At 36.8% G+C, this 25,024-nt stretch overlaps 1 protein-coding gene across 1 annotated transcript; it reads right to left on the minus strand.

Moving 5' to 3' along the window:
- Positions 1 to 5,942: 5,942 nt before the first annotated feature.
- LOC138311030 (N-acetylneuraminate (7)9-O-acetyltransferase-like) lies at positions 5,943 to 23,145 on the minus strand. Its single transcript, XM_069252456.1, has 8 exons — positions 23,022 to 23,145; positions 17,623 to 17,644; positions 15,545 to 15,624; positions 15,032 to 15,136; positions 13,951 to 14,091; positions 9,391 to 9,468; positions 8,297 to 8,389; positions 5,943 to 7,768 (listed from the first exon to the last, which is right to left on the minus strand). Exons 1-8 carry the CDS (start codon positions 23,037 to 23,039, stop codon positions 7,511 to 7,513), a joined length of 795 nt encoding a protein of 264 aa, XP_069108557.1. The 5' UTR covers positions 23,040 to 23,145; the 3' UTR covers positions 5,943 to 7,510.
- Positions 23,146 to 25,024: the final 1,879 nt, after the last annotated feature.

Genomic DNA, 25,024 nt, shown 5'->3' on the forward strand with positions numbered 1-25,024 from the left:
AGTATTATGACGCCATAAACGATTTTGCAATTCGCCTGAACATTCGTGACATATCACAATTTTAAATTAAGAGACACAGTCATTGGTAAATCTAAACTAAACTATCGGCTAAGATTTACTACGCAATAAATCATCTTTTTTTAAACTAAACAAAAGGCCCAGAAGGCCTGTATCGCTCACCTAGTTTGTAATGCCAAGTATGTTCTTTTCCGGGGGGGTCAGGGCCAAAAATAGTTTGCTAGTAACTTTTCCGATACCCTATCTAATCTGACCAGGCAAGTCGCGCCCAAATTTTGTCGGATTAGACAGGTTTCATAGTATACCAATGCAATGCTAACATATCAATCAGATATGGTTAATCTATCATATATATAACATGCGCGTGTTCGATTACAAAAACAAGGGCCCAATGGGCCCGAATCGCTCACCTGCTATCTGATAATCATGACGCAAGTTATATTATGTCTAGACCTCTTGGTTCTTGATAAAAAGTCGTTAAGAATTTCAGTCTATTTGACCCCTATGACCTTGAATGAAGGTCAATGTTATACGTTTAAACAAACTTGGTAGCCCTTAATCCAAGCATGTCACAGGCCCAATATCAGGTATCTGGGCTTCTTGGCTATTAAGAAGTTTTATGCAGATTTTACCCTATTTGACCCCTGTGACCTTGAATGAAGGTCAAGTTCATTCATTTGAACATACTTGGTAGCCCTTCAGACCAGTATGCCACAGGCCCCATATCAGGTCTCAATGCCTCTTGGCAAGTCGTTTAAAGATTTCAGCCTATTTGACCCCTGTGACCATGAATGAAGGTCAAGGTAATTCATTTGAGCAAACTTAGGAGCCCTTCATCCCAGCATGCCACAGGCCTAATATTTCTCAATTTTCTATGCCTCTTGGTTATTAAAAAGTTGTTTATAAATATATTTCATCCTATTTGACGTTGTATGAAGGTCAAGATCATTCATTTGAACAAAATTGGTAGCCCTTCATCCCAGCATGCCACAGGCCAAATAACAGGACTCTAGGTCTCCAACGTTTAGAGAAGTTATTTAAATATGAAAGTTGACACCGGACAGACGGACGGACGACTCGACTCTGTACTATCCATTCTCTCTAATAATGGACAGGTTGAGGAAAGTATCCATTCGTAGCAAGCAATGACAGAACAAAGCAAGTCATGGGCATATTTCTTTTAAGTTATTTATTATTCAAACACCAGATGATTCTACTCAGGAACATACAGAAACAGCATCTTAAACTCATCTGTTTTACTAGAAATAATTAAAAAAGACATAACAGTTGAAACAAGAAACAACACATAATATAATGGTATATGCATTCAATTCTAGAAGATTTATCACTGTTTCTGGAACCTACAAAGCCAACAGCTATTTTAATAGCTTTGATTACAAGATACGGAAATTATTACGAAAAACAAAACAAATATACCAGCTTTGCTCGATAAAATGTGCTAACAGCAATATATACCCATAGCTAGACACAATTCCTCCTGACTTCAACTGAAAAGGTAAGAATTAAATTTTAGCAATTTATGATTTTTGCGATATGGTTTCCAGAATAAACAGTCATTTCTCAATATTTTCAATCAAACTTTTGCAATCATAGCGAAGTCCCAAAAAAATAACTGACTATAAAGCAAAATTACAAATATAGTAAGAAATTTAACAAGTTAACAAGTTAAATTGAGTGCAATCAGATTATAATTGTGATTAAGGTACATATCGATATTCAAAATAGTTAATTTAAGTATATTGAGTTTGCATAACATAAACGCACCCTCTCAACAAGCAGACAATTCTACTGAAAATATCATTAAATCTAATAATTGTTCTATGAAGGAAACACTTTTTTTGCAACCCCCCCAATATTATTACCAATTTTCCTTTGGAAATCGGAAGTGCGGCTTGTATGTGGACATCAACTAAAACCAGACGTTGTTTTGAAAACACACGATTCATATGTGAAATTGGTAGGTATTTATCTTCGGTTTTAAATTAGTCTCACATCAAAGTAATGAAACATTTTTGCATGCATATACAAATACATTGTTCTATACAAACGTGGTATCGTTATACCCTGATATTACACATAGCACTAATATCCCTAATTGTTTCTATTGTTTGTATGCCAAATACTAGATAAAAGGGGTATCTCCAACAATGTATTTTGGAATACGATGTGAAATTCAGGCCGAAATCAGGTATATTGTTACCCTGAATGGACTGTTTAGCTCTTTCAGGTAAATGTGACATAATTTTATATGGAATTTATCTTAATTCGCCTGAAGATCAATTCAATTTGGCCTTCCAAACATATCCATTAGTCCCCGAATGCCGTAAAGACAAAATAAAATTCCTTTTAATCCTACCATTATTAACCCTCCTATGGTTAGGAATTTATTTAAGACATCAACAAATCCACGTATTACGTAACATATACTGATTGAAAACACATCAGACATGTAACATTTTATTAGAAAATAGATTGTTTTTTCACATCAACATTTAAAGTACATTGTGTGGTCATTGTGCCCAATACTCACCAGCCACAGAAAACATAATTACATAGAATGAGTATTTTTTATAGTGTAAACAGAAATCATTTATGTACAGTGTTATAAATGTACTGTATAGTTGCTTCTATTCGTAGGGAATTCAATTTCGATTCTTTGAACGATAAATGGTGTTTAATCATGTATATATGTCTAATTAACATGCATATAATAATAAAATAACTTCTTTGCTTTTTGTACCTGAGCAGTAAGTACTACATTCCATATAGGGCATAGTAGTCCCATGGATTTTTTTTCGGGACGCAATTAATTATTTTTAACATTTTTATCTTAAAGATTAAAATCATGAAGCTAAAACTTTTCAATGATGGCAATGTTGACACGTAAGTAACTGTTGTATGAAGAAAAATACTAATTCGTCTATTCCTGTTTTTGATAGAGAAAATATACCATTCGTCAGAGGTCGAGCATCTTAATTATCCAAGAATGAATCGTCAGAGGTCGAGCATCTTAATTATCCAAGAATGAATCGTCAGAAGTCGAGCATCTTAATTATCCAAGAATGAATCGTCAGAGGTCGAGCATCTTAATTATCCAAGAATGAATCGTCAGAAGTCGAGCATCTTAATTATCTAAGAATGAATCGTCAGAGGTCGAGCATCTTAATTATCCAAGAATGAATCGTCAGAAGTCGAGCATCTTAATTATCCAAGAATGAATCGTCAGAGGTCGAGCATCTTAATTATCTAAGAATGAATCGTCAGAAGTCGAGCATCTTAATTATCTAAGAATGAATCGTCAGAAGTCGAGCATCTTAATTATTTAAGAATGAATCGTCAGAGGTCGAGCATCTTAATTATCTAAGAATGAATCGTCAGAGGTCGAGCATCTTAATTATCCAAGAATGAATCGTCAGAAGTCGAGCATCTTAATTATCCAAGAATGAATCGTCAGAGGTCGAGCATCTTAATTATCTAAGAATGAATCGTCAGAAGTCGAGCATCTTAATTATCTAAGAATGAATCGTCAGAGGTCGAGCATCTTAATTATCCAAGAATGAATCGTCAGAAGTCGAGCATCTTAATTATCTAAGAATGAATCGTCAGAGGTCGAGCATCTTAATTATCTAAGAATGAATCGTCAGAAGTCGAGCATCTTAATTATCTAAGAATTATCGTCAGAAGTCGAGCATCTTATATTTAGAATGAATCGTCAGAGGTCGAGCATCTTAATTATCTAAGAATGAATCGTCAGAGTCTTATTATCGAGCATTCAGCATCTTAATTATCCAAGAATGAATCGTCAGAAGTCGAGCATCTTAATTATCCAAGAATGAATCGTCAGAGGTCGAGCATCTTAATTATCCAAGAATGAATCGTCAGAAGTCGAGCATCTTAATTATCTAAGAATGAATCGTCAGAGGTCGAGCATTTTAATTATCCAAGAATGAATCGTCAGAGGTCGAGCATCTTAATTATCTAAGAATGAATCGTCAGAGGTCGAGCATCTTAATTATCCAAGAATGAATCGTCAGAAGTCGAGCATCTTAATTATCCAAGAATGAATCGTCGGAGGTCGAGCATCTTAATTATCTAAGAATGAATCGTCAGAGGTCGAGCATCTTAATGATCCAAGAATGAATCGTCAGAAGTCGAGCATCTTAATTATCTAAGAATGAAATGAAACAAATGATAAGTATAATAAATCACGTATTAATGCGAGTTAAACAAATGCCCAAACTTTTCTCAAAGAGGGAATAGAAAAACTTTTCCTCCTGAAATTAAACAAGTATACAAATGTATCTGCATTGTAAAGAGACCAATGGTTCTAATATTTAATAGTTCACCTTTAACATATTTAACAAAAATTCAAGAAAAAATATGTACATCAGTCAAACTTCATTCACAAATCTCAAACTGTTGGTTAATATGGTTTATTTCATCGTCGGAGACCCACAGGTGATCGCACTACACTACGCTACACTTATTAACTTTAGTGTATACATCGCCTGGGTTACCGAGGATGGGTTTATTTAGTAATCCCCAAACAATTACTAACATTAATATGGTTTCATTAGTAATCCCCAAATAATTAATGATTTTACAAACAACAGTACTTATTATATTGAATAAATGAAAGAAAAACCACAATAAAACTACAATTACCCACTATTGGTGTTAATGTCCAACGTTTTAAATGTGCCAGCGATAGTCAACACCAATATAGATATCAATTATACATACACTACATACAGTCTCTATTACGATAATTGTTGATATATTCTGTCAACGTTTATATCTATTATTTTACGTTACTTCTTATGATTTCTACAGACAATGAATACCAAGCTCGTCCTTCGATTAAGATTATATATGCGAGAATGATCTAATAAAATAGGATCATACAGTTAATGCTGAAGTCTTGAGATTCAAACTCCCGTTAAACTTTTACTATACATACCTACCACACAATTAATGGGAACTTTCATTTACATAACAATATTGTGTCTGATCTTTTTACAGTAATCTTCTCACTCTCTCTATTAAAATGAATATATATTCTCTTTTGCATATTACCGAGTTATCTGCCCTTATGAGTATGTATTGATTGCGACGCCGTGTGTTTGCAAGTATAATGTCATACTTTTAAGGGAAAACGATGTTAATTTCGCTCACAAAATAATGACGTCACAATCGATACCTACCTACAAATTGTACAAGGGGAGGTAACTGTGTAATATATAAATAATAACATAAGCAAGTCGAAACAACAATATTAACATTCATATTTCATTGATTAGAAACTTCATTTACTTACTTGTCAATTCTTTAATAAATATTAACTAGAATTATTGCCAAAGTGGACTACCAATATCCCCGCTGCACAAATTAAGTCCATTTATAGGGGACATTGCAGAACCCTATATAGTTTACTCAACTCCCCTTTATGTCAGGGTTCTGCGTACCAAATTTTATCAAAACCTGTAAAGGAGTTTAGGAGGAGTTCACCGGACAAAGTTGTGTTTACAGACAGAGAGATGAAGGGTCGGACAGACGGATAACCCGATTCCAGTACCTCCTCCCCTAAGTTTAATGCGGGAGGTATAATTATATCCTCATTAGCTTATTACAGAGTTAGTTAGTATTTACCTAAACAAACCCTTCTATTTGATACATCCGTGTCTGTAGTTTATTGGTAGAAACAGCATCCACAAATCATCCATAGCATTTTTACTATTTCATTCAAAATACTAGAACTTTGTATCATGGCTATTTCTGTATCAGCAACAACACAGATTAAATCGGCTATCAAATAACAGATCAATACACTAAATGCACAGACTTTTTTACATATAATCGACATGATTGCAAACATTTGATCTGCCAAAATGAAATATGGTGTTTAATTTTTTTTTTTTTTTTCTTTTTTCACTTTTTATGGAGGAGAAAGTATGGAAAGTAATCTTTTAGCAAATCTCATAATGTTCCATTCATGAAGATTTGATAGAGTTTTTCAGTGAAAATATAGATTTTGTCCCACAATAAAAAGCCAGCTGCATGTATCAAGTACACAAAATATATCTTTCTGTTGAAGCCATAGAATCAGGTATCTTAATTAAGCATTGACAGTTTATAAATATCACAAAACACAAAATAAATAAAAGCAACTAATTAACATATTAAATTAAAACTATTAAACTAAGATACCTCATATAATGTGTTATATATTTACATGTATATATAGAGTTAAATAGATTAATTTTTCCTAATTATATAACATATATTCAACTTAAAATATAATATTCACCAAAGATCAATATCATCAATTATACATATATATTACTAGGATACATGTATATAATACATATATGGAAAATGAAAGTAAAAGCAAAGTACCACACTATATTTTAATTAAAAACCTATTAACTACATTGTATAAGTTGCAGATACCACATTTTTTTACACAGCACTTTCTTCAAATGACAGCATAGACAAAAACATTTCATTTTGAGTAAATATATTTAATAGATACTAGATTTGGAAATTATTTACTCTGCTCAAACTATATATTACTAGAGGAATTATTAGAAAATCCTTTTTTTCGTAAACATTTAAATGAAGACTTTACAACCCAAAAACTATGTTTTAGAGGTAGCAGATTTCAATAAGATAAAAATTCTGATGAAAGCATAGCCATGAAATTCTTTCAAAATGGAAAGGACCAAGAGCAACACAAAAAAATTTGATGTAATTTTAGTTACGGAATTATGATGTCTAGGACATATAACTTGGGCACAACATTAAGTCTTATAGAACACCATTTAACAGAACCAAAATCAATTAATTATTTGACAAACCAAACAAAAATATAAATTAAAAGGGTTGATGATTATACAAAAAAAGTTGACATACCTAAAAAAACTCTGTTTTATAGATCGTTAGGAATCTAGTGATGAGATGTTGATGTGCATCATAAATAATAAAGTTAGAAATAAACACTACCCTCTGAGCACCTTCTATCATTCCGCTTTAAAACTCTATAACTATATCCTTACTAAATATTTTCTAAATCATTATTCCATCTTTGCATATTTCAGTTATCTCCCCTGCGGGTAGATTTCCATTGCGACGTCAATCTTATGTGAGTGAAACTTGCATCGTTTTTTCTGATACGTATGACGTTATACTCGCATATGCATGACGTCATAATCTATATCTACCTGTTAGGACAGTATCTTTTTGTTAAATATGTAAATACAGAATAAATATGTATTCAGGGAACCTGCCCCATTTACATGGTAACTATATGACAACTGGTCATTTATCATCTACATTAATTCATGACCATCATATTTAAAGCATTTTCACGTTAACACAACCATATATTTACAGATATCCAGAAGTTCATAAACAAATTCAACAGGTATCCAATCAAATAACTAAACACAACGTATTGAGACATTAACTAGAACTAAAACATGAGCACGCCGTGCGTGATGGCGACAGGAAGTAGGATCAACATGAAGATGATAATGTTACGAAGTAAAGGTTTCCACTCGTTGGGTACGAAGTATTTTGCTAGTGTGTTGGTTACCTTGGAGATTTCGTGACTGACACAGATAAAAATGAAGGAGGTTATGATCACATTAAGTACAGGGTAACTGGGGATCAGGGCTAACACTCCATTCGTGTCCGCCGCCAGCCAGATGTGGTACTGGGCGATGAACAACTGAAAAGAGAATACACACAGTCTTTAATGCTGACAAAAGAGTATTTCCTCTTTAGATATTTCATTATCTATATATTATTAATAACTGCATTTTAATATTACACCTGTTTATGTACGTACATGGGTTAAATCTATTATTCTATTAAGCCAAAAGATTATGTTTAAATTTTGCTAATCGTTAGAAATCACGAACTATGTTACATTTTTTGACTCACAAAACTGAAGGTATTTACTTTTAAAACATATCTATTATAATTTGAGCACAAAACTGATTTTAAAGAAAAGGCACAATGCTGAATACGCACATTCACAATTATTGCTACAAAAACCAATATGAAATTAGCTCAAAAATGATTACATGTACTACTAAACTATGACTGTTTATACTACGGATTATACGTATGTACATTTCAAAAATCAGTTTTCTTTCAATACAAATGATATTAATGTTTGTCTGAAATGCCCCACATTTTGCATTTAATATCTCATATCTATAATTTCATCATTTCGACCTCAAACAGTTCTTACCTCGAGGGAAATCTTTCCAAACCAAGCAAAGAAGGAGCTGTATCTTGTCCTCAGCCAGCCTGGCACATTCCGTACGGTTATATAGGAGATAATCTACAACAATGTTACATCGTTAAACACAGGAATATCACTTCAATCATTTCATACAAACATACATGTATTACATGGCAGAAGAAAGGGTAACCATATGCATAGAAGGATCATGTAATAAAAAATTTAATATTTGTGCTATATTAGCATGTATCTCTATTAGGCATTATGCCATTTTATGCATGAAATTTTATGCATCCTGTTATAATTTTTGCAAATTAAGCTACTGTGATATAAATTTGTCATTCTTTATATTTATTATGTTCCATATGTTATGTACTTTTAACTAAACCAATATTATATGTTTTGACTTAATTAGAGGACCATGCGGTAGATTAGTCGTTGGCTAAGCATGCTCAATCCCCAGTAAATAAAGTTTAATTATTATTAATTGAAAAAAAAATTAAAAAAATAATAGTGAATTCATGTAAGCCAAAATTTTTTTTATTGTAAACATAATACCTACATGTTAAAGATGCTCACCGCCGACAGAGCATAAATGATGTTAATCATTTGACACAATAATTGGTGTTTAATCGTGTATATATGCCTTAATTAACACAAAAAAAATGTTATACAATAATTTCATTTGCCTTTGGTGCATGCACAATCAGTACTTCATTCCATATAGGATATAGTGTCACGGAATTTTTTCGGGATGCAATTAATTATTTTTCATTATTTTAACTTGAAGTAAAATTAGAAGCTCAAACTTTTCAATGGTGATATTGGTGTAAAGTAAGTAACTTTTGTAACTGAAGAAAAAATACAAAATCGTCTGATCCTGTTTTTAATAGTGAAAAAACACCATTAGTCAGTGGTGGAGCATCTTTAAAAGTGTAAGCCCACTCAGGAGTATAAGGCTCTTAAAAAGGTGCGGCTTATACACCGGAAAGATATGGTATATCTCGAATAGGACTTAAACTTGGATACAAGATTGATCAATAATTGATCAGAGAATGTCTACCTCATAATACAACACAAAAAAAACATATTATACTCACAGGAATGAATACAATGTAGGAATGGTAGTCGTTACATTCCCGCTTGTTCTTACAGACGAAGGCGAAGGCAGTATAGCTCTGTAAAATAACAACAAATGTTATCACAGTGTAGCTCAGTAAAATAACAACAAATGTTATCACAGTGTAGCTCAGTAAAATAACAACAAATGTTATCACAGTGTAGCTCTGTAAAATAACAACAAATGTTATCACAGTGTAGCTCTGTAAAATAACAACAAATGTTATCACAGTGTAGCTCTGTAAAATAACAACAAATGTTATCACAGTGTAGCTCTGTAAAATAACAACAAATGTTATCACAGTGTAGCTCAGTAAAATAACAACAAATGTTATCACAGTGATAGCTCTGTATAATAACAACGAATGTTTATCACAGTTGTAGCTCTGTAAAATAACAACAAATGTTATCACAGTCAGTAAAATAAAACAAATGCTCTCAGTGTAAAAATAACAAAATGTTATCACAGTGTAGCTCTGTAAAATAAAAACAAATGTTATCACAGTGTAGCTCTGTAAAATAACAACAAATTTATCACAGTGTAGCTCTGTAAAATAACAAATGTTATCACAGTGTTAGCTCAGTGTAAAATAACAAACAAATGTTATCACAGTGTAGCTCTGTAAAATAACAACAAATGTTATCACAGTGTAGCTCTGTAAAATAACAACAAATGTTATCACAGTGTAGCTCTGTAAAATAACAACAAATGTTTATGTTATCACAGTGTAGCTCTGTAAAATAACAACAAATGTTATCACAGTGTAGCTCTGTAAAATAACAACAAAAAAAAAATAAAATGTATATCACATGTTATCAAGTCTGTAGCTCTGTAAAATAACAACAAATGTTATCACAGTGTAGCTCTGTAAAATAACAACAAATGTTATCACAGTGTAGCTCTGTAAAATAACAACAAATGTTATCACAGTGTAGCTCTGTAAAATAACAAAATTATATATATGTTATCACGTGTAGCTCAACAAATAAATAACAATTTTTTTAATTAAAAATGTTCTCACAGTGTAGCTCTGTAAAATAAACAACAAATGTTATGTATTCACAGTGATAGCTCTGTAAATAACAACAAATGTTATCACTGTGTAATGTTAGCTTCTTGTAAAATAACAAAACAAATGTTATCACAGGTTGTAGCTCTGTTAAAATAACAACAAAAGTTATCACAGTGTAGCTCTGTAAAATAACAACAAATGTTATCACAGTGTAGCTCTGTAAAATAACAACAAATGTTATCACAGTGTAGCTCTGTAAAATAACAACAAATGTTATCACAGTGTAGCTCTGTAAAATAACAACAAATGTTATCACAGTGTAGCTCTGTAATAACAAAATAAAACAAATGTTATCACAGGTGTAGCTCAGTTAAAATAACAACAAATGTTATCACAGTGTAGCTCATGTAAAAATAACTAACAAATGTTATCACAGTGTTGTAGCTCTGTATAAAATAAACAAATGTTATCACAGTGTAGCTCTGTTAAATAACAACTAAAGTTATCACAGTGTAGTGTTGCTCTGTTTTAAAATAACAAACAAACATATATATGTTATCACAGTGTAGCTCTGTAAAATAACAAACAAATGTTATCACAGTGTAGCTCTGTAAAATAACAACAAATGTTATCACAGTGTAGCTCTGTAAAATAACAACAAATGTTATCACAGTGTAGCTCTGTAAAAATAACAACAAATGTATATTAACAGTGTGTAGCTCTGTAAAATAACAACAAAGGCTTATCACAGTGTAGCTCTGTAAAATAACAACAAATGTTATCACCAGTGTAGCTCTGTAAAATAACAACAAATGTTATCACAGTTGTAGCTCTGTAAAATAACAACAAATGTTATCACAGTTGTAGTGTAGCTCTGTAACATAAACAACAGTGTTATCACAGTGTAGCTCTGTAAAAGCTCTCTAACAACAACAATGTTATCACAGTGTGTAGCTCTGTAAAATAACAACAAATGTTATCACAAGTGTATCACAGTCACAGTTGTAGCTCTGTAAAATAACAACAAATGTTATCACAGTGTAGCTCTGTAAAATAACAACAAATGTTATCACAGTGTATCTCTGTGTTATCACAGCAGTGCTAGCTCTGTAAAATAACAACAAATGTTAGCTCTGTAAGAATAACAACAAATATATATATATGTTATCACAGTGTAGCTCTGTAAAATAAACAATACAATATGTTATCACAGTGTAGCTCTCTGTAAAATAACAACAAATGTTATCACAGTAAGAGTATCTCTGTAAAAATTAACATACCAAATGTCTTATCACAGCAGTTATAGCTCTGTAAAATAACAACGTAATGTTATCAGACAGTGTAGCTCTGTAAAATAACAACAAATATATTTATGGTTATCCCAGTGTAAAATAACAACAAAATAGCTTGTATCACAGTGTATCAAGCTCTCTGTTAAATTAACAAACAAATATACAAAATGTTATCACAGTGTAGCTCTGTAAAATAACAACAAATGTTATCACAGTGTAGCTCTGTAAAATAACAACAAATGTTATCACAGTGTAGCTCTGTAAAATAACAACAAATGTTATCACAGTGTAGCTCTGTAAAATAACAACAAATGTTATCACAGTGTAGCTCTGTAAAATAACAACAAATGTTATCACAGTGTAGCTCTGTAAAATAACAACAAATGTTATCACAGTATAGCTCTGTAAAATAACAAACAAATATATATAGCTCTGTTATCACATTGTTATGTGTAGCACTTGTAAAATAACAACAAATGTTAATGTAGATCTGTACAAATCACATGTTATGGTGTAGCTCTGTAAAATAACAAACAAATATATACAAATATTTATCACAGTGGAGCTCTGTAAAAATAACAAACAAAATGTTATCACAGTGTAAGCTCTGTAAATAAATTTTGTGACCAATGTTATCACAGGTAGTTGTAAAATACACAAAAAAAATGTTATCACAGTAAGAAACAACTTAATTATAACAAAGGTTATTCACAGTGTAGCTCAATAAATAATTATTAGCTGGTTTCACAGTGTAGCTCTGTAAAATAACAACAACTGTTTCACTGTGGTAGCTCTGTAAAATAAACAACAAATGTTATTTCAGTGTAGCGCTGTTGAAATAATTATATCATTTTCACAGTGTAGTCTTATGTAAAAATAAACAACAATGTCTATCACAGTTGTAGTGTGCTCCAACATAATAGCAACGCAAATATATATATGGTTCACAGTCTATTAGCTCTATAAAATAACACCAATGTTATCAAAGTGAGATCTGTATGGTAACAACACCTGTTATCAACTGTCCAGCTCTGTCCCATAACAACTTATGATCTCCTATATCACAGGATTAGCTCTGTTAAAATAACAACTGAAGGCAGACTCACAGGTGTAAGATCTGTAAACCCACAACAAATGTTATCCATAAGATAGCCTTCTGTAAAGACTACATCAATGTTATACAGAGTTCTAGCTCTGTCAAATAACAAACATGTTCAATCACAGTGTTGTAAGTCTGTAAAATAACAACAATGTTAACACAGTGCAGCTACTCTGTAAAATAACAACATGTTATTACTAGTGTAGTTCTGTTACCTCAGCTAACAAACAAATGTTATGACAGTGTAGTCTCTGGGTAATTATTGATCAGAAGTGTTTAGAACGCCCTGGATTATCAAGGATGTGGTTCAATACCTAGCACTGAAATGGCTAAGACCCATTAACAGTGTGCTTGTTGGCTCCGAAGAGAAAAAAAACCCTTAGACTTCAGTAAGTCAGGTCGTAGTGTACAGAATTGGCAAGCTAACATATGTGATATAGGGGTATAAAGCAACTGTTCAGAGTGTGCTCTGTTAAAGATAACATGTATCAAATCTCGCAAATTTGCTGACAGTAAAATCACTACAATGATATTCAGTAACACACACCGCAGACATTCGCTTCAGAACTGATAGGAGAACAGCTCTGTATCCATCAGAAGTGTTTACTCCAGTGTAGCCTGGTCGTAAATAAGGACAAATGTTTCACGATCTCACACCCCTGAAACTATGCTCATACATCAAAATTGTGTGCAGCTCAGCGAAAGAAAAAACATTTAAACCATCACGTGTAGCTCTGTAGATAAGGACAAAGGACTAAAATACCTGTTCTCTACTGTTGCCTTCCAGTTTTACTATGAGATAGTCCAGGGGTGTAGAGATCGTAAGTGATCGGGACCCCTGGAATATCGAGGATGGGAGCACACATGATCCAGAGATCTAGACAGAGATCCTCGTTGGTTTCGAGGAAGAGTGAAAGTGGCAATCTACATCTCGGCGTCCAGACCTACACTAAACCAGGACGGGAGACGTCACCACCTTAGCCAGCCTGATTCTGTCACATGACTTAGGGCTAAAGTATGGGTCATATGACTGAATCCCTCTCCAGATTAGTCTGTGGCTGCAGACGGACACAGAGCTAAACAAGGTAACTACACGTGAGTAAATATTGAGTTTTCTCTCCATATCTATACACTTACCCCTAGTCCAATAAAGCCCAGCACCATCAGACAGTAACTAAAGCCCTTGGACACCAACGACTCCTCCGTCGTATCGTTGATGATTCTAAATTTTATGAGCATCTGGTAGGCGAAGGCAAACAGCATTCCAAATAACACACTCTGTAATTAGATTGTAAACTTTCTTACACACGGCACCATGTGGCGTAAACTTCTTTATTACTAAACATATACAGTATAACTTATCTATACCGGATTTTAATGGGACCAGTCTTTTTGTTCGGTTTATACAGGTGTCCGGTTTATAGAGGATAGAACCTTATCACAATACGTTCACATGGAAATCATCAGAAGAATTTATTTTTAGTACAGCACAAACATTTATTCTCACATATGTACATGGTAGAACACAGAATTCCATCCTTCGTTTTCTGAGGTGTACATGTACGATCCATTTCTCTGTGTGTGCTACATTCAAATGAACTCTCAGAAGTTATGTGTATGTTTTATTGTTAGAATATACCGTGAAAAGTATTCACAAATACAATGTACATGAACAAAACCGTCGAATGAAAAGTGAAAAGTTGTCACTATCTAGCCCTTAGTATACCGGTATAGGTAAATCCCCTTAGGCGCCTCATGATCAGTCCAATGTTGTGAAAACATTGCTGCCGGTTTACCCAAGTTAATTTTACAAAGAAAGGTATAGTAACATTACCTAGACAGTTCTGGTTTTTAGAGTAGACAGGTTCCGTATTATGCAGGTTTTGGGTACTATAATTTATTTAGAAATTTGCTGGTACCAAACAAATTAATTGGTATAGACAAGTTTCTAGTTTATACAGGGTTTGGTTTAGACAAGTTATACTGTATTAATATTTAACTGAAACATATTTAAAGATAAGCAGTCCCTTTTTCACTTCACCTTTTGTCAATGGTGTTATAATAATAGTAATGTCTGATAGCTGTAACTTCTATCCGACAGATAATTTTACTTCTAACATTAATATCCATTACTCCTGCTAAAACTGCATTACGTACAGATGTACAACTTGAATCCAGTATACACCCCCAAGTTACTCCCGATGGAATTCAAACTTACATATCTGTCAAGCTTCCACCTAAATCTCCACTCATGTATAGAATCATCCGAGGTAACAAAAAGTGCCTTAAGAGGCTGGGTAAGGAAGACTTTCTCAAAGAACACCTGTCATAACAGTGAAATATAAATAATTATATCAAATATTTTGTTCAGACATTTATGTTTGAGGAATAGAATTTTGAAAATCTGAAATTGTATCATAAGCTCTGTCTGACGAATACAATTATGAACATCTTTAATCTCAGAATTAAGTTTAAAATCGAAGTGAGGACACATACCTAAAAAAAAAAAAAAAAGATTATTTCATAGAGTAAAAATAATATAATGATTATTGTGTGTTCTTAAATCACATGTGTAAAAACGGTTTAAGAGCTTATTTTTTGCACCATAGCAAGCAATAATAATAAGTTTATTTTGCATGGATTCATAAAGTGACAATAAGCTCATTTTAGGATTGTGGCAGTAGAGATAATGATTATTTTATGTACAGGATAACCAACAACCATTACTGACCTCTGAGAGGTAGAACAGGGTTATTATTGTAGCAAGTATGATGAACTTCAGAACCAGATACAGGTAATGCATCTTCTTAGCTGAAAAACACAAAGTTAAGACAAATAATATATATAGTTTGGTTAGCAGGTTGTGCTCCACCTTTTCTTATAAATTATTATTATCTCCTCTGGCAAAGCTGTTTATCTCCCTTTTTCACCTCCCAAAAAAAAATTGGTTATCTCCCCTGTCAAAACTCCACAGCTTTCTTCTTATACTTTTTTTGCTAAAATTCTAAATCAAAATAATAATTGTGTCATGAAATTGAATGTAGTTGGAAGAAAATATTCAATACCTAATAATCCGATTCTAATATTCTAGACTCTAGTCATCTTGTTCACAAACAGAAAACAGCTTAATTTCCCAGGGTCCATCAAATGGTAATTACAGAAGGCATGCATGACCTCTGTACTTGCTCTCGACTGATGTCACCGTGACCTGAGGAAACACAGCCATGGTGATATAGACTATGATGTACTCTGTACTTACTCTCGACTGATGTCACCGTGACCTGAGGAAACACAGCCATGGTGATATAGACTATGATGTACTCTGTACTTACTCTCGACTGATGTCACTGTGACCTGAGGAAACACAGCCATGGTGATATAGACTATGATGGACTCTGTACCTGTACTCTGTTACTCTCGACTGATGTCACTGTGACCTGAGGAAACACAGCCATGGTGATATAGACATGATGTACACTGTACTCTGTACTTACTCTCGACTGATGTCACTGTGACCTGAGGAAACACAGCCATGGTGATATAGACTATGATGTACTCTGTACTTACTCTCGACTGATGTCACTGTGACCTGAGGAAACACAGCCATGGTGATATAGACTATGATGTACTCTGTACTTACTCTCGACTGATGTCACTGTGACCTGAGGAAACACAGCCATGGTGATATAGACTATGATGTACTCTGTACTTACTCTCGACTGATGTCACTGTGACCTGAGGAAACACAGCCATGGTGATATAGACTATGATGTACTCTGTACTTACTCTCGACTGATGTCACTGTGACCTGAGGAAACACAGCCATGGTGATATAGACGATGATGTACTCTGTACTTACTCTCGACTGATGTCACTGTGACCTGAGGAAACACAGCCATGGTGATATAGACTATGATGTACTCTGTACTTACTCTCGACTGATGTCACTGTGACCTGAGGAAACACAGCCATGGTGATATAGACTATGATGTACTCTGTACTTACTCTCGACTGATGTCACCTGTGACCTGAGGAAACACAGCCATGGTGATATAGACTATGATGTACTCTGTACTTACTCTCGACTGATGTCACTGTGACCTGAGGAAACACAGCCATGGTGATATAGACTATGATGTACTCTGTACTTACTCTCGACTGATGTCACTGTGACCTGAGGAAACACAGCCATGGTGATATAGACTATGATGTACTCTGTACTTACTCTCGACTGATGTCACTGTGACCTGAGGAAACACAGCCATGGTGATATAGACTATGATGTACTCTGTACTTACTCTCGACTGATGTCACCGTGACCTGAGGAAACACAGCCATGGTGATATAGACTATGATGTACTCTGTACTTACTCTCGACTGATGTCACTGTGACCTGAGGAAACACAGCCATGGTGATATAGACTATGATGTACTCTGTACTTACTCTCGACTGATGTCACCGTGACCTGAGGAAACACAGCCATGGTGATATAGACTATGATGTACTCTGTACTTACTCTCGACTGATGTCACTGTGACCTGAGGAAACACAGCCATGGTGATATAGACTATGATGTACTCTGTACTTACTCTCGACTGATGTCACTGTGACCTGAGGAAACACAGCCATGGTGATATAGACTATGATGTACTCTGTACTTACTCTCGACTGATGTCACTGTGACCTGAGGAAACACAGCCATGGTGATATAGACTATGATGTACTCTGTACTTACTCTCGACTGATGTCACTGTGACCTGAGGAAACACAGCCATGGTGATATAGACTATGATGTACTCTGTACTTACTCTCGACTGATGATGCCGTGACCTGAGGAAACACAGCCATGGTGGATATAGACTATGATGTACTCTGTACTTACTCTCGACTGATGTCACTGTGACCTGAGGAAACACAGCCATGGTGATATAGACTATGATGTACTCTGTACTTACTCTCGACTGATGTCACTGTGACCTGAGGAAACACAGCCATGGTGATATAGACTATGATGTACTCTGTACTTACTCTCGACTGATGTCACTGTGACCTGAGGAAACACAGCCATGGTGATATAGACTATGATGTACTCTGTACTTACTCTCGACTGATGTCACTGTGACCTGAGGAAACACAGCCATGGTGATATAGACTATGATGTACTCTGTACTTACTCTCGACTGATGTCACCTGTGACCTGAGGAAACACAGCCATGGTGATATAGACTATGATGTACTCTGTACTTACTCTCGACTGATGTCACTGTGACCTGAGGAAACACAGCCATGGTGATATAGACTATGATGTACTCTGTACTTACTCTCGACTGATGTCACTGTGACCTGAGGAAACACAGCCATGGTGATATAGACTATGATGTACTCTGTACTTACTCTCGACTGATGTCACTGTGACCTGAGGAAACACAGCCATGGTGATATAGACTATGATGTACTCTGTACTTACTCTCGACTGATGTCACTGTGACCTGAGGAAACACAGCCATGGTGATATAGACTATGATGTACTCTGTACTTACTCTCGACTGATGTCACTGTGACCTGAGGAAACACAGCCATGGTGATATAGACTATGATGTACTCTGTACTTACTCTCGACTGATGTCACTGTGACCTGAGGAAACACAGCCATGGTGATATAGACTATGATGTACTCTGTACTTACTCTCGACTGATGTCACTGTGACCTGAGGAAACACAGCCATGGTGATATAGACTATGATGTACTCTGTACTTACTCTCGACTGATGTCACCGTGACCTGAGGAAACACAGCCATGGTGATATAGACTATGATGTACTCTGTACTTACTCTCGACTGATGTCACTGTGACCTGAGGAAACACAGCCATGGTGATATAGACTATGATGTACTCTGTACTTACTCTCGACTGATGTCACTGTGACCTGAGGAAACACAGCCATGGTGATATAGACTATGATGTACTCTGTACTTACTCTCGACTGATGTCACTGTGACCTGAGGAAACACAGCCATGGTGATATAGACTATGATGTACTCTGTACTTACTCTCGACTGATGTCACTGTGACCTGAGGAAACACAGCCATGGTGATATAGACGATGATGTACTCTGTACTTACTCTCGACTGATGTCACTGTGACCTGAGGAAACACAGCCATGGTGATATAGACTATGATGTACTCTGTACTTACTCTCGACTGATGTCACTGTGACCTGAGGAAACACAGCCATGGTGATATAGACTATGATGTACTCTGTACTTACTCTCGACTGATGTCACTGTGACCTGAGGAAACACAGCCATGGTGATATAGACTATGATGTACTCTGTACTTACTCTCGACTGATGTCACTGTGACCTGAGGAAACACAGCCATGGTGATATAGACTATGATGTACTCTGTACTTACTCTCGACTGATGTCACTGTGACCTGAGGAAACACAGCCATGGTGATATAGACTATGATGTACTCTGTACTTACTTACTCTCGACTGATGTCACTGTGACCTGAGGAAACACAGCCATGGTGATATAGACTATGATGTACTCTGTACTTACTCTCGACTGATGTGACTGATGTCACTGTGACCTGAGGAAACACAGCCATGGTGATATAGACTATGATGTACTCTGTACTTACTCTCGACTGATGTCACCGTGACCTGAGGAAACACAGCCATGGTGATATAGACTATGATGTACTCTGTACTTACTCTCGACTGATGTCACTGTGACCTGAGGAAACACAGCCATGGTGATATAGACGATGATGTACTCTGTACTTACTCTCGACTGATGTCACTGTGACCTGAGGAAACACAGCCATGGTGATATAGACTATGATGTACTCTGTACTTACTCTCGACTGATGTCACTGTGACCTGAGGAAACACAGCCATGGTGATATAGACTATGATGTACTCTGTACTTACTTACTCTCGACTGATGTCACTGTGACCTGAGGAAACACAGCCATGGTGATATAGACTATGATGTACTCTGTACTTACTCTCGACTGATGTCACTGTGACCTGAGGAAACACAGCCATGGTGATATAGACTATGATGTACTCTGTACTTACTCTCGACTGATGTCACTGTGACCTGAGGAAAACACAGCCATGGTGACCTAGGAAACCAGCCATGGTGATATAGACTATGATGTACTCTGTACTTACTCTCGACTGATGTCACTGTGACCTGAGGAAACACAGCCATGGTGATATAGACTATGATGTACTCTGTACTTACTCTCGACTGATGTCACTGTGACCTGAGGAAACACAGCCATGGTGATATAGACTATGATGTACTCTGTACTTACTCTCGACTGATGTCACTGTGACCTGAGGAAACACAGCCATGGTGATATAGACTATGATGTACTCTGTACTTACTCTCGACTGATGTCACTGTGACCTGAGGAAACACAGCCATGGTGATATAGACGATGATGTACTCTGTACTTACTCTCGACTGATGTCACTGTGACCTGAGGAAACACAGCCATGGTGATATAGACTATGATGTACTCTGTACTTACTCTCGACTGATGTCACTGTGACCTGAGGAAACACAGCCATGGTGATATAGACTATGATGTACTCTGTACTTACTCTCGACTGATGTCACCGTGACCTGAGGAAACACAGCCATGGTGATATAGACTATGATGTACTCTGTACTTACTCTCGACTGATGTCACTGTGACCTGAGGAAACACAGCCATGGTGATATAGACTATGATGTACTCTGTACTTACTCTCGACTGATGTCACTGTGACCTGAGGAAACACAGCCATGGTGATATAGACTATGATGTACTCTGTACTTACTCTCGACTGATGTCACTGTGACCTGAGGAAACACAGCCATGGTGATATAGACTATGATGTACTCTGTACTTACTCTCGACTGATGTCACCGTGACCTGAGGAAACACAGCCATGGTGATATAGACTATGATGTACTCTGTACTTACTCTCGACTGATGTCACTGTGACCTGAGGAAACACAGCCATGGTGATATAGACTATGATGTACTCTGTACTTACTCTCGACTGATGTCACTGTGACCTGAGGAAACACAGCCATGGTGATATAGACTATGATGTACTCTGTACTTACTCTCGACTGATGTCACTGTGACCTGAGGAAACACAGCCATGGTGATATAGACTATGATGTACTCTGTACTTACTCTCGACTGATGTCACTGTGACCTGAGGAAACACAGCCATGGTGATATAGACTATGATGTACTCTGTACTTACTCTCGACTGATGTCACTGTGACCTGAGGAAACACAGCCATGGTGATATAGACTATGATGTACTCTGTACTTACTCTCGACTGATGTCACTGTGACCTGAGGAAACACAGCCATGGTGATATAGACTATGATGTACTCTGTACTTACTCTCGACTGATGTCACTGTGACCTGAGGAAACACAGCCATGGTGATATAGACTATGATGTACTCTGTACTTACTCTCGACTGATGTCACTGTGACCTGAGGAAACACAGCCATGGTGATATAGACTATGATGTACTCTGTACTTACTCTCGACTGATGTCACTGTGACCTGAGGAAACACAGCCATGGTGATATAGACTATGATGTACTCTGTACTTACTCTCGACTGATGTCACTGTGACCTGAGGAAACACAGCCATGGTGATATAGACGATGATGTACTCTGTACTTACTCTCGACTGATGTCACTGTGACCTGAGGAAACACAGCCATGGTGATATAGACTATGATGTACTCTGTACTTACTCTCGACTGATGTCACTGTGACCTGAGGAAACACAGCCATGGTGATATAGACTATGATGTACTCTGTACTTACTCTCGACTGATGTCACCGTGACCTGAGGAAACACAGCCATGGTGATATAGACTATGATGTACTCTGTACTTACTCTCGACTGATGTCACCGTGACCTGAGGAAACACAGCCATGGTGATATAGACTATGATGTACTCTGTACTTACTCTCGACTGATGTCACCGTGACCTGAGGAAACACAGCCATGGTGATATAGACTATGATGTACTCTGTACTTACTCTCGACTGATGTCACTGTGACCTGAGGAAACACAGCCATGGTGATATAGACGATGATGTACTCTGTACTTACTCTCGACTGATGTCACTGTGACCTGAGGAAACACAGCCATGGTGATATAGACTATGATGTACTCTGTACTTACTCTCGACTGATGTCACCGTGACCTGAGGAAACACAGCCATGGTGATATAGACTATGATGTACTCTGTACTTACTCTCGACTGATGTCACTGTGACCTGAGGAAACACAGCCATGGTGATATAGACTATGATGTACTCTGTACTTACTCTCGACTGATGTCACTGTGACCTGAGGAAACACAGCCATGGTGATATAGACTATGATGTACTCTGTACTTACTCTCGACTGATGTCACTGTGACCTGAGGAAACACAGCCATGGTGATATAGACTATGATGTACTCTGTACTTACTCTCGACTGATGTCACTGTGACCTGAGGAAACACAGCCATGGTGATATAGACTATGATGTACTCTGTACTTACTCTCGACTGATGTCACTGTGACCTGAGGAAACACAGCCATGGTGATATAGACTATGATGTACTCTGTACTTACTCTCGACTGATGTCACTGTGACCTGAGGAAACACAGCCATGGTGATATAGACTATGATGTACTCTGTACTTACTCTCGACTGATGTCACCGTGACCTGAGGAAACACAGCCATGGTGATATAGACTATGATGTACTCTCCACTTACTCTCGACTGATGTCACTGTGACCTGAGGAAACACAGCCATGGTGATATAGACTATGATGTACTCTGTACTTACTCTCGACTGATGTCACCGTGACCTGAGGAAACACAGCCATGGTGATATAGACTATGATGTACTCTGTACTTACTCTCGACTGATGTCACTGTGACCTGAGGAAACACAGCCATGGTGATATATATAGACTATGATGTACTCTGTACTTACTCTCGACTGATGTCACTGTGACCTGAGGAAACACAGCCATGGTGATATAGACTATGATGTACTCTGTACTTACTCTCGACTGATGTCACTGTGACCTGAGGAAACACAGCCATGGTGATATAGACTATGATGTACTCTGTACTTACTCTCGACTGATGTCACTCCGTGACCTGAGGAAACACAGCCATGGTGATATAGACGATGATGTACTCTGTACTTACTCTCGACTGATGTCACTGTGACCTGAGGAAACACAGCCATGGTGATATAGACTATGATGTACTCTGTACTTACTCTCGACTGATGTCACCGACTGATGATGCCGTGACCTGAGGAAACACAGCCATGGTGATATAGACTATGATGTACTCTGTACTTACTCTCGACTGATGTCACTGTGACCTGAGGAAACACAGCCATGGTGATATAGACTATGATGTACTCTGTACTTACTCTCGACTGATGTCACCGTGACCTGAGGAAACACAGCCATGGTGATATAGACTATGATGATGTACTCTGTACTTACTCTCGACTGATGTCACTGTGACCTGAGGAAACACAGCCATGGTGATATAGACTATGATGTACTCTGTACTTACTCTCGACTGATGTCACTGTGACCTGAGGAAACACAGCCATGGTGATATAGACTATGATGTACTCTGTACTTACTCTCGACTGATGTCACTGTGACCTGAGGAAACACAGCCATGGTGATATAGACTATGATGTACTCTGTACTTACTCTCGACTGATGTCACTGTGACCTGAGGAAACACAGCCATGGTGATATAGACTATGATGTACTCTGTACTTACTCTCGACTGATGTCACTGTGACCTGAGGAAACACAGCCATGGTGATATAGACTATGATGTACTCTGTACTTACTCTCGACTGATGTCACTGTGACCTGAGGAAACACAGCCATGGTGATATAGACTATGATGTACTCTGTACTTACTCTCGACTGATGTCACTGTGACCTGAGGAAACACAGCCATGGTGATATAGACTATGATGTACTCTGTACTTACTCTCGACTGATGTCACCGTGACCTGAGGAAACACAGCCATGGTGATATAGACTATGATGTACTCTGTACTTACTCTCGACTGATGTCACTGTGACCTGAGGAAACACAGCCATGGTGATATAGACTATGATGTACTCTCTATTGTACTCTGACTTACTCTAGACTGATGTCTCACTTACCTCGTGTCACGTGACCTGAGGAAACACAGCCATGGTGATATAGACTATGATGTACTCTGTACTTACTCTCGACTGATGTCACTGTGACCTGAGGAAACACAGCCATGGTGATATAGACTATGATGTACTCTGTACTTACTCTCGACTGATGTCACTGTGACCTGAGGAAAACACAGCCATGGTGATATATATAGACGATGATGTACTCTGTACTTACTCTCGACTGATGTCACTGTGACCTGAGGAAACACAGCCATGGTGATATAGACTATGATGTACTCTGTACTTACTCTCGACTGATGTCACCGTGACCTGAGGAAACACAGCCATGGTGATATAGACTATAAATGATGTACTCTGTACTTACTCTCGACTGATGTCACTGTGACCTGAGGAAACACAGCCATGGTGATATAGACGATGATGTACTCTGTACTTACTCTCGACTGATGTCACTGTGACCTGAGGAAACACAGCCATGGTGATATAGACTATGATGTACTCTGTACTTACTCTCGACTGATGTCACCGTGACCTGAGGAAACACAGCCATGGTGATATAGACTATGATGTACTCTGTACTTACTCTCGACTGATGTCACTGTGACCTGAGGAAACACAGCCATGGTGATATAGACTATGATGTACTCTGTACTTACTCTCGACTGATGTCACTGTGACCTGAGGAAACACAGCCATGGTGATATAGACTATGATGTACTCTGTACTTACTCTCGACTGATGTCACTGTGACCTGAGGAAACACAGCCATGGTGATATAGACTATGATGTACTCTGTACTTACTCTCGACTGATGTCACCGTGACCTGAGGAAACACAGCCATGGTGATATAGACTATGATGTACTCTGTACTTACTCTCGACTGATGTCACTGTGACCTGAGGAAACACAGCCATGGTGATATAGACTATGATGTACTCTGTACTTACTCT

Source organism: Argopecten irradians, chromosome 16 (assembly GCF_041381155.1).
Source record: "Argopecten irradians isolate NY chromosome 16, Ai_NY, whole genome shotgun sequence".
NCBI lineage: Eukaryota > Metazoa > Mollusca > Bivalvia > Pectinida > Pectinidae > Argopecten > Argopecten irradians.

What these genes read in the sequence shown, in the direction of transcription:
- LOC138311030 (XM_069252456.1), bottom strand. An exon ending in GGTGGAAGCTTGACAGATAT is followed by an intron (nt 14,092 to 15,031) that starts GTAAGTTTGAAT and finishes ATCTAATTACAG; the next exon opens with AGTGTGTTATTTGGAATGCT. An exon ending in CCTACATTGTATTCATTCCT is followed by an intron (nt 8,390 to 9,390) that starts GTGAGTATAATA and finishes ACATTGTTGTAG; the next exon opens with ATTATCTCCTATATAACCGT.